Below are 12073 nucleotides of genomic sequence, written 5' to 3' on the forward strand. Positions count from 1 at the left end.
TCTGATTATAATTCAGTGAAAGCTCATTTGAATTCGAACGAGAGAAGGAGAGAGAGGGAGAGGGAGAGAGAGAGAAAAAGAAAGTGAGGGAAAAGAGAGAGAGAGGGTGTGAAAAAAAGAGAAAGGGAGAGAGAGAGAGACTCAGGTCAAATGAATGACACAAAAATAGAACCCAGTAATCTGTATAAATTAAATCCATACTTACAAATGGGCTCCAGCCAACCGGAACATATTCATCATTGAACTCACCTGATCTGATGAATGACATATCAATATATTATGACCAAAATCAATAATGTAACTTCCAGAGATGGGTGTAAACGAGGCCATGGATGATATCAATATGATTTTCATAAGATATTAAAGCTGACTTTATGAAACAAAAAAGGGAAGCCTGTTAAAAGACAAAAACGCTGACTGGTTTGATTTTCTCAAAACTCCTCTCTGGTGGAAACCAAGGAGCAATCAAGTCCTCCTGCGACCAGGTGTTTGATCTTCTAGCATTTCTATGGTTTATTCTAGTTTTATACATATGTATATATGGCTTTTATAGTTTATTCTAGTTTTACACATATGTATATGTTGTTTTTACAGTTTATTTTAGTTTTATACATATGTATATATTGTTTGTAAAGTGTATTTTACCTTTATACACATGTATGTATAGTCTTTATAGTTTATTTTAGTTTTACACACACACACACACACACGCACACACACACACACACACACACACACACACACACACACACACACACACACACACACACACACACACACACACACACACACACACACACACACACACACACACACACACACACACACACACACACACACACACACACACACACACACACACACACACATATAGTCTTTCCTTTATTTTGTTATCATCTTAACTATATGTTCACTATGTTTACATAACTGATAGTAGTTTGTGTACTGTTAGTATATTGTTATTAATGCATTTTTAATTAGTGTCATATAGCCTGGACATAATAACACATGTATGTGTGTATTTATTTTATTAGCATCACATGTATGTTTACTTAAACACAATGTGTATAATATTTATTTACCTTCACCTGCTATAGTCAGAACATTATTAGTTATGTTGTTTTGTTTATTGTGTGAAACATGAATTGGTAACATTTGGTTTATTCATATTCATGCTCTGTTGGAATTAGAGAGGGAGAGATATAGAGAGAAAGAGAGATACAATGATAAAGAGATATAGAGGGAGAGAGCGTATGGTAGAGGGATAACAAGATAGATACAGAGAGAGAGAGAGACAGAGAGAGATAAAGAAGGAGAGAGAGAGTAAGGGAGAGAGATAAAAAGACAGATACAGAGAGAGAGACAAAGAGAGAAAGTCAGAGAGAGAAAGACAGAGAGAGAGAGAGACAGAGAGAGATAGAGTATGGGAGAGAGATAAAAAAGAAAGACACAGAGATACAGAGAGAGAGAGAGAGAGAGACAGAGAGATACAGAGAGAGAAACAGGGAGAGAGAGACAGGGAGAGAGGGAGAGAGAGACAGGGAGAGAGGGAGAGAGAGACAGGGAGAGAGAGACAGGGAGAGAGGGAGAGCGAAAGAAAGAGAGACAGAGACAGAAATAACAACAATAAATAAGGTGCAACATGGTTTGTATTCAGTTCACAACAATATTTATATTCATGAAACAAAACCAAACATGAGAAACATGATGCTGAACCAATCACCACGGCCGCACAGGTGTAGCCCATGTATGTGTGTGTGTGTAGGTGGGTGATGACATCATCAAACAGGGACAACGTAATTTACAGCCAAGATTATTTACACATAGAGGGTGAACCGTGAGCCAATGTGACACACGCACGCACACACGCACGCACACACACACACACACACACACACACACACACGCACGCACGCACACACACACGCACGCACACACACACACGCACGCACGCATGAACGCACGCACACACACACACACACACACACACACACGCACGCACGCACGCACGCACGCACGCATGAACGCACGCACACACACACGTCAATTGATGTGTAATGCTACAAACAATTTATTGTGAGAATAAATTAAGGAGTTCCTACAAAAACATGCTGTAACTATCTGACAAAAAGAGAGAATGAAGAGAGGAGAGGAGGAAATGAGAGGAGAGAGAAGATGAGAGAGGGGGGAGGAGAGAGAGGAGAGCGGAGAGGATAGAGGACAGAAGAGGAAAGGAGAGGATGGAGGAGGGGAGAGGAGAGGAGAGTAGAGAGGGGATGAGAGGAGAGAGGAAAGAGGAGAGGAGAGAGGAAATGACAGGATAGAGAAGAGGAGAGAATTAAAAACACAGTATTCTTATCAGCAAAATGTCCATTAAACAATAAAAAAGGTTTTCATAAAAATCACACCATGAATCAGAGACATCTATCCATCTACCCCTCTAGACACGAAGAGAGATGGAGGGATGGATAGATGGGGGGATAGAGGGATGGATGGAAGGATAGATGGAGGGAGGAGAGAAGAGGTTGTGAAGGGGAGGATAGGAGCTGTCCATCACAACATATAAAATAATGACATCATCTCCATGATGTCTCTAGTCCTCCTCTTCCTGTCCTGTCATCCAATGGGAGTGCTTCTTAACAAAGTCCTGCCTCCTTTCCTATTGGTCAGTGAGTCTGTCGATCACCTAATTGGCTCCGATTGGCTACCGAGTCTGAGTCATAGCCGCCCGGTTTTGTCTATTGGCTAGTGTCCTTGTCCATCATCCTGCTGTCTTTCCCACCCGCCAATCATTCCTCCGCAGGTAGCCAGTCTTATCCTGCCACGCTCAAAATGTCCGCCTCCCCCGAGCCCACTGGGCCTCTCTGCTAATACGGCCTCCAGACGGCTTCGGCGGCGGCCATGCTGGGGGAGCTACTGTGGCTCGACTCCGCCTCCACACTCACCCCTTCGTTCTGATTGGGCAGAGAGGGGTGCAGGAGGGAGGAGCCTGTGGAGGCGCTGGTGCAGGGAGGCAGAATCCTGGGCGGAGAGCGCGAGTCCCCGCCCCCTCCCCCCGCCATCATGGAGAACTGGTAGGAGCCGGCAGCCGTGGAGTAGTACAGGTGGTAGGGGGAGGGGGTCGCCTGGAACGGCCCACTCTGGTGAGCCTGGTGGGGGGTGTTGGCGGGGTAGGGAGGGGGCAGGTAGGTGGTGTGGTAACGCCCGTGGGCGGGCGCGGTGGCCATGGCGGTGGCCATGGTGATGCCCAGGGCGCCGTTGGAGACGACGGGGTTGTGGTGGTGGGACGGGCCGTAGGTGAAGGCCGCGGCCGTGGACGGGTAGTGGACACGAGGGTCTGAGAAACGAGAGTCGGGCAGGGAGGGGAGAGAGGTGAAAGGTCGCTCCAGGGTCATCCTGGGGTCACCGAATGCTGTGAGGTCGGGACCTGGGAGAGAAACAGAGAGAGAGAGAGAGAGAGAGAGAGATGCATGAATGATGAAACAGAGGGAGAAATGGTGGTCCTGGGTGAAGCAATACCAGCCAGGTGTGTCATGGTCTGTCACAAAACTAGAGACTGTCACAAAACTAGAGACTGTCACAAAACTAGAGACTGTCACAAAACCACAAAACTAGAGACTGTCACAAAACTAGAGACTGTCACAAAACTAGAGACTGTCACAAAACTAGAGACTTAAAACTAGAGACTGTCACAAAACTAGAGTCTGTCACAAAACTAGAGTCTGTCACAAAACTAGAGACTGTCACAAAACTAGAGACTGTCACAAAACTAGAGACTGTCACAAAACTAGAGACTTAAAACTAGAGACTGTCACAAAACTAGAGTCTGTCACAAAACTAGAGACTGTCACAAAACTAGAGACTGTCACAAAACTAGAGACTGTCACAAAACTAGAGACTGTCACAAAACTAGAGACTTAAAACTAGAGACTGTCACAAAACTAGAGACTTAAAACTAGAGACTTAAAGCGAGAGACTGTCACAAAACTAGAGACTTAAAACTAGAGACTGTCACAAAACTAGAGACTTAAAACTAGAGACTTAAAGCGAGAGACTGTCACAAAACTAGAGACTTAAAACTAGAGACTGTCACAAAACTAGAGACTTAAAACTAGAGACTTAAAACTAGAGACTTAAAGCGAGAGACTGTCACAAAACTAGAGACTGTCACAAAACTAGAGACTTAAAACTAGAGACTGTCACAAAACTAGAGACTTAAAGCGAGAGACTTAAAGCGAGAGACTGTCACAAAACTAGAGACTTAAAACTAGAGACTGTCACAAAACTAGAGACTGTCACAAAACTAGAGACTTAAAACTAGAGACTTAAAACTAGAGACTTAAAACTAGAGACTTAAAACTAGAGACTTAAAACTAGAGACTTAAAATAGAGACTTAAAACTAGAGACTTAAAACTAGAGACTTAAAGTTAGAGACTTAAAGGTAGAGACTTAAAACTAGAGACTTAAAACTAGAGACTTAAAACTAGAGACTTAAAACTAGAGACTTAAAACTAGAGACTTAAAACTAGAGACTTAAAGCTAGAGACTTAAAACTAGAGACTTAAAACTAGAGACTTAAAACTAGAGACTTAAAGTTAGAGACTTAAAACTAGAGACTTAAAACTAGAGACTTAAAACTAGAGACTTAAAACTAGAGACTTAAAACTAGAGAGACTTAAAGTTAGAGACTTAAAGCTAGAGACTTAAAACTAGAGACTTAAAGTAGAGACTTAAAACTAGAGACTTAAAGTTAGAGACTTAAAACTAGAGACTTAAAACTAGAGACTTAAAACTAGAGACTTAAAGCTAGAGACTTAAAACTAGAGACTTAAAACTAGAGACTTAAAGTTAGAGACTTAAAACTAGAGACTTAAAACTAGAGACTTAAAGTTAGAGACTTAAAACTAGAGACTTAAAACTAGAGACTTAAAACTAGAGACTTAAAGCTAGAGACTTAAAACTAGAGACTTAAAACTAGAGACTTAAAGTTAGAGACTTAAAACTAGAGACTTAAAACTAGAGACTTAAAACTAGAGACTTAAAACTAGAGACTTAAAGCTAGAGACTTAAAACTAGAGACTTAAAGTTAGAGACTTAAAACTAGAGACTTAAAGTAGAGACTTAAAGTTAGAGACTTAAAACTAGAGACTTAAAGTTAGAGACTTAAAGTAGAGACTTAAAGTTAGAGACTTAAAGTAGAGACTTAAAGTTAGAGACTTAAAACTAGAGACTTAAAACTAGAGACTTAAAACTAGAGACTTAAAACTAGAGACTTAAAGCTAGAGACTTAAAACTAGAGACTTAAAACTAGAGACTTAAAGCTAGAGACTTAAAACTAGAGACTTAAAACTAGAGACTTAAAGTTAGAGACTTAAAACTAGAGACTTAAAACTAGAGACTTAAAACTAGAGACTTAAAACTAGAGACTTAAAGCTAGAGACTTAAAACTAGAGACTTAAAGTTAGAGACTTAAAACTAGAGACTTAAAACTAGAGACTTAAAACTAGAGACTTAAAACTAGAGACTTAAAGCTAGAGACTTAAAGTAGAGACTTAAAACTAGAGACTTAAAAAACTAGAGAATTAAAACTAAAGACTTAAAACTAGAGACTTAAAACTAGAGACTTAAAGTTAGAGACTTAAAGTAGAGACTTAAAGTTAGAGACTTAAAGTAGAGACTTAAAGTTAGAGACTTAAAACTAGAGACTTAAAGTTAGAGACTTAAAGTACAGACTTAAAGTTAGAGACTTAAAGTAGAGACTTAAAGTTAGAGACTTAAAACTAGAGACTTAAAACTAGAGACTTAAAACTAGAGACTTAAAACTAGAGATTTAAAGCTAGAGACTTAAAAATAGAGACTTAAAGTTAGAGACTTAAAGTAGAGGCTTAAAACTAGAGACTTAAAACTAGAGACTTAAAGTTAGAGACTTAAAGTAGAGACTTAAAACTAGAGACTTAAAGTTAGAGACTTAAAACTAGAGACTTAAAGCTAGAGACTTAAAGTTAGAGACTTAAAGTAGAGACTTAAAACTAGAGACTTAAAACTAGAGACTTAAAACTAGAGACTTAAAGCTAGAGACTTAAAGTTAGAGACTTAAAACTAGAGACTTAAAACTAGAGACTTAAAGTAGAGACTTAAAACTAGAGACTTAAAACTAGAGACTTAAAACTAGAGACTTAAAACTAGAGACTTAAAGTTAGAGACTTAAAACTAGAGATTTAAAGTTAGAGACTTAAAGTAGAGACTTAAAACTAGAGACTTAAAACTAGAGACTTACAACTAGAGACTTAAAACTAGAGACTTAAAACTAGAGACTTAAAACTAGAGACTTAAAGTTAGAGACTTAAAACTAGAGACTTAAAGTTAGAGACTTAAAGTTAGAGACTTAAAGTTAGAGACTTAAAACTTGAGACTTAAAACTAGAGACTTAAAACTAGAGACTTAAAACTAGAGACTTAAAACTAGAGACTTAAAACTAGAGACTTAAAGCTAGAGACTTAAAACTAGAGACTTAAAGCTAGAGACTTAAAACTAGAGACTTAAAGTTAGAGACTTAAAGTTAGAGACTTAAAGCTAGAGACTTAAAACTAGAGACTTAAAACTAGAGACTTAAAACTAGAGACTTGAAGTTAGAGTGTGTGTGTGTGTGCGTGTGTGTGTGCGTGTGTGTTTATGTGTGTGTGTGTTTGTGTTACCTGTGAGGCGCGAGGACAGGTCGCTGAGGGAGGATCGTCCTGGAGAAAGGGGCGTCACCGAGTGGATAGTGGGCGTGGTTATCTGACCCAGGTAGGGGTATGATTGCTCGTAAGACCAGGAAGGAGACGTCTGCATCTGCCTGGATTCTGGAACAGAAGGAATAGGGAGGTGTAGTGGTTACTTCCTGGTCTATAGGGAGGTGTAGTGGTTACTTCCTGGTCTATAGGGAGGTGTAGTGGTTACTTCCTGGTCTATAGGGAGGTGTGGTGGTTACTTCCTGGTCTATAGGGAGGTGTAGTGGTTACTTCCTGGTCTATAGGGAGGTGTGGTGGTTACTTCCTGGTCTATATGGAGGTGTAGTGGTTACTTCCTGGTCTATAGGGAGGTGTAGTGGTTACTTCCTGGTCTATAGGGAGGTGTAGTGGTTACTTCCTGGACTATAGGGAGGTGTAGTGGTTACTTCCTGGTCTATAGGGAGGTGTAGTGGTTACTTCCTGGTCTATAGGGAGGTGTAGTGGTTACTTCCTGGTCTATAGGGAGGTGTAGTGGTTACTTCCTGGTCTATAGGGAGGTGTAGTGGTTACTTCCTGGTCTATAGGGAGGTGTGGTGGTTACTTCCTGGTCTATAGGGAGGTGTAGTGGTTACTTCCTGGTCTATAGGGAGGTGTGGTGGTTACTTCCTGGTCTATATGGAGGTGTAGTGGTTACTTCCTGGTCTATAGGGAGGTGTAGTGGTTACTTCCTGGTCTATAGGGAGGTGTAGTGGTTACTTCCTGGACTATAGGGAGGTGTAGTGGTTACTTCCTGGTCTATAGGGAGGTGTAGTGGTTACTTCCTGGTCTATAGGGAGGTGTAGTGGTTACTTCCTGGTCTATAGGGAGGTGTAGTGGTTACTTCCTGGTCTATAGGGAGGTGTAGTGGTTACTTCCTGGTCTATAGGGAGGTGTAGTGGTTACTTCCTGGTCTATAGGGAGGTGTAGTGGTTACTTCCTGGACTATAGGGAGGTGTAGTGGTTACTTCCTGGTCTATAGGGAGGTGTAGTGGTTACTTCCTGGTCTATAGGGAGGTGTAGTGGTTACTTCCTGGTCTATAGGGAGGTGTAGTGGTTACTTCCTGGTCTATAGGGAGGTGTAGTGGTTACTTCCTGGTCTATAGGGAGGTGTAGATGTTACGTCATTGCTTTTCCCGGCCGGTCCACCTCGCAAAATTGCAACGTATTTCCCCATTGCCCATTTCTAAATCGTCTCGTTTAAAACAAATAAAGCATTAACATTTGCAAAATGCTTAAACAATAATGTTAGTGATAGAAGGGAACTCATTTTGTGCAAACATGGAAAGCTTTTCAATTTCCATGCGGCAGAATTGTTACAATAGCCGATAATCCATTTTCCCAATGATAAATCCCTATACGGGTGGAACAACCAGTGACGTCAGACTACACCTCCCTATAGGAACTCAGAGCGTGGCATTAAAGGGGAATGCCACCTATTTTGCATGTTCCTCCTGTGCTCCAGGACAATTCAGTCAGTATTTGTGGACAAGCACCGCTCTCTCCTAAAGCTAGAAGTCAGAGAGAGAATCCTCCAATATGTGATGTCACACACACACAGAAAACTAAAACAAATAATTGTGAAAGAGAACAGAGAAGAGAAGATGAGATGAGATGAGAGGAGGGGAGAGGAGAGGAGAGAAAGGGAGAGGAGAGAAGAGAAGAGGAGAGGAGAGGAGAGGAGAGGAGAGAAAGGGAGAGGAGAGAAGAGGGGAGGAGAGGAGCAAATAGTAGAGAAGAGGAGAGAAGAGAAGAAAAGAGAGGAGAGAAAAGGAGATGAGAGAGGAGGAGAGGAGAGAAGAGGAGAGAAGAGGAGAGAAGAGGAGAGGTAGAGAAGAGGAGAGGAGAGGAGAGAAGAGGAGAGGTAGAGAAGAGGAGATGATAAGAGAAGAGGATAGAAGAGGATATAAGAGAAGAGGAGACAAGAGATAAGAGGAGAAGAGAAGAGGATAGAAGATAAGAGGAGAGGAGAGGTAGAGAAAGAGAGAGGAAGATAGAGCAAGACAGAGGAGAGGAAATGGGAAAAGAAGAAAGGTTCTGTGTGTATATATGTGTGTCAGTCATGTGTGTGCATGCATGCATTTCTGTGTGTGTGTATATATTCATGTGTGTAAATGGAATTGTGTGTGAGTGTGTGTGTGCTCCCCCCAGTCTAATAAACACTACTGACCACCCAGAGAGAGAGAGAGAGAGAGAGAGAGAGAGAGGGGGGGGAGAGACAGAGAGAGAGATAGAGAGAGAGAGAGAGAGAGAGAGAGAGGGAGACAGAGAGAGATAGAGAGAGGGGGAGAGAGACTATAGAGGGAGAATGAGAGACAGAGAGAGAGTGAGAGAGAGATAGAGAGAGGGGGAGAGAGAGACATATAGAGGGAGAATGAGAGAGACAGAGAGAGAGTGAGAGAGAGTATGTGTGTGTGTGTGCGTGTGTGTGTGTGTGCGTGTGTGTGTGTGTGTGTGTGTGTGTGTGTGTGTGTGTGTGTGTGTGTGTGTGGAGACAGACTGAGGGGAAGCAAATTGTACACAGAAGCCAAAATGTCAACGGAGCCTTTTAAAGTCCAGCCAACTGCTCTCCCAAGAACTAGCATGTGTGTGTGTGTGTGTGTGTGTGTGTGTGTGTGTGTTAGCAGCAGTGAGGCCCAGGCCCTGTGCCAAGCCCCCTCCTCTCCTGGCCTCTCTCCCCCAGGCAGGGAGCTCTAATCTGGGGGAGAGTCCCACATGGCCGGCTGGGTGGCTGACAGAAATAGAACCGATAGAGAAAAACACTTTAATTTCACGGTTACCTGCTGTAATAGAACGGACAGTAGCGATGGGAATTGATACGATTTTAATCGATACGATTCCATTATCGATTCTGCTTATCGATCCGATTCTTTATCGATTCCCTTATTTCCCATTTCCTGATAGATTTATAATTTAAATAAATAAATTGGAAATGCAACAGAACTAAGCCGGTTAGAATAACAACATGCAACTTGACATTTCTGATTGTCATTTATTGTTGAGCCCCCGCACCAAAATGGTCGCAATTTCGAGCCCTTACAAAGTTAGTGACTGCTCGGTGACACGCGTTCACCTTTTCCGGAGTCAGTTTACTCCGCTGTGCCAGCGTGAAAGGATTTCCCTGAGGTGCGCGAGAACCACTAGCTGCAGCCTCAGTCTATTGTGATCATCTAAAATGGATGAAATGGGAGAATATTTATACAGTGAAAGCATTCGTTTTCATTTAGGTTTTCCTAGTCAAGGAATCAAATAGTCTGCTATGGCTGCATGCGTGGCGCTAACGTTATTGTTTTTAAATGCGCAACTGTCGGGGGGAAAACATGGCATCGATAAGAGGAATCGATAGTCACGGAGGCATGCGATTCCAGGAATCTCGATTCCCATCCCTAACGGACAGTGTGTTCAGTTACACATGAGGCCTAGATGGATAATGGATTATACTGTTTTAGTAGGAGCAGTTAGAACATCCAATACTAGTCATACATGATACATCTCTGCGACTAGTTAGTGGTGTCGGCTCTATGTGTTCTACCTCTGCGGCTAGCTAACTATCTATTCTATGTGTTCTATCTCTGCGGGTAGCCAGCGCTGTCTGTTCTATTTGGTCTATTTCTGAAGCGAGCTAGCGGCATCTATTCTATGTGTTCTATCTCTGCGAATAGCTAACTATCTATTCTATGTGTTCTATCTCTGCGAATAGCTAACTATCTATTCTATGTGTTCTATATCTGTGGATAGCTAGTGGTATATATTAAGTGTTTTCTACCTCTGCGGATAGCTAACTCTATCTATTCTATGTGAACTAACTCTGCGAATAGCTAACTCTATCTATTCTATGTGAACTAACTCTGCGAATAGCAAACTCTATCTATTCTATGTGTTCTATCTCTAGTCTACGGTATCCGGTTTGGCTGCTAGGCGAACTACAGGGGCGAAGACACAATTTAATTTTACTACATTCCCACACACACACACACACACACACACACACACACACGCACGCGCGCGCGCGCACGCGCGCACGCACACACACACACACACGCGCTCGCGCACGCACGCACGCACACACACACACACACACACACACACACACACACGCACGCACACACACACACCTCTCCCTCTCTCAAAAATGTAGTACAGAAGTGAAAGAATGAAAGAAAGCGATAAAAGTATAAATGAAATAAAAGAGAGAGAGGAAAAAGAGAAGGGGAAAGAGAGAGAGAGAAGGAGAGAGAGAGGTCTTGAATGACTTAATAACGGTTTCCGCTGGCAACAGCTCCTGTTGCTATTTATATGTCTAGAAGAAGGATCAGAGAAAGAGAGAGAGAGAGAGGGAGAGATAAAGAAAGAAAGAAAGAAAAAAAAGAAAGAAAGAGAGGCAGACAGAGAGAGAGACAGAGACAGAGAGAGACAGAGAGAAAGAAAGAGAGAGAGATAGAGAGAGAGAGACAGAGAAAGAAAGAGAGACAGAGAAAGAAAGAGAGAGAGAGAGATAGAGAGACAGAGAAAGAAAGAGAGAGAGATAGAGAGATAGAGAGACAGAGAGAGAAAGAGAGAGAGATGAAGAAATCCTTTCAGCGTCAGATGTAACAAGGAGGTGTCCTTCTACCCCTCAGTTAGATGCGACTGGTTTTCTCCGTGTTCCATCTCAGTTAGGAGGGTTTCCTCTTGTTCAGACTAATTGTGATTTAGCTGATATTTATAAATGAAAAGTTAGAACAGCCGAAACCCGTCCAATCTATCGCCGTCGACTAAAGACGCACTTCTTCAACCATTTTCAAAAAAAAAATTTAAATAAAAGAAATAAAAAGAATCTAACCCTAACTAACCATACTGTCATGCACTTGTCCTAATAAACTAACCTACACTGTAGCACTCAACACTTTGATGAACATTGTTACTCAGCTGATAGAGTTGTGCCCTTCCTGATGACTTGTCGTACAGAACTTGTGAGTCGCTTTGGATAAAAGCGTTTCAGCTAAATGACTAAATGTAAATGTAAACGAAAAAGGTTTAAAATATGCTGAAGCCATCTGCCACGCATTCTGTTCCAGATAGAACCATCTTAATGTTTAGCAGCTAATTCCCGTGGGAATGAATATGCAAACTTTTCATAATGATATTGAGACAAAATAACTACAATATTTTAGAGACAGTAGTTTGTTTTTTATAAATAACGGTTGTCTTTTAGTTGTACTTCCTGCAAGATGAGTCTCACTTCCTCCTCCCCTCCCCCGCCTAGTTCCTCTCTCTCTCTCTCTCTCTCTCTCTCTCTCTCTTCTCTCTCTTCTCTCTCTCTCTCTCTCTCTCTCTCTCTCTCTCT

General features: G+C 41.8%; 1 protein-coding gene across 1 annotated transcript; it reads right to left on the reverse strand.

Moving 5' to 3' along the window:
• Positions 1 to 2867: 2867 nt before the first annotated feature.
• LOC311243692 (runt-related transcription factor 1-like) lies at positions 2868 to 6832 on the reverse strand (the record flags this gene model as incomplete). Its single annotated transcript, XM_084333011.1, has 2 exons — positions 2868 to 3427; positions 6697 to 6832. 2 exons carry the CDS (start codon positions 6830 to 6832, stop codon positions 2868 to 2870), a joined length of 696 nt encoding a protein of 231 aa, XP_084189137.1.
• Positions 6833 to 12073: the final 5241 nt, after the last annotated feature.

The sequence above is a fragment of the Notolepis coatsorum genome (genome assembly GCF_963971535.1).
Source record: "Notolepis coatsorum genome assembly, chromosome: 1".
NCBI lineage: Eukaryota > Metazoa > Chordata > Actinopteri > Aulopiformes > Paralepididae > Notolepis > Notolepis coatsorum.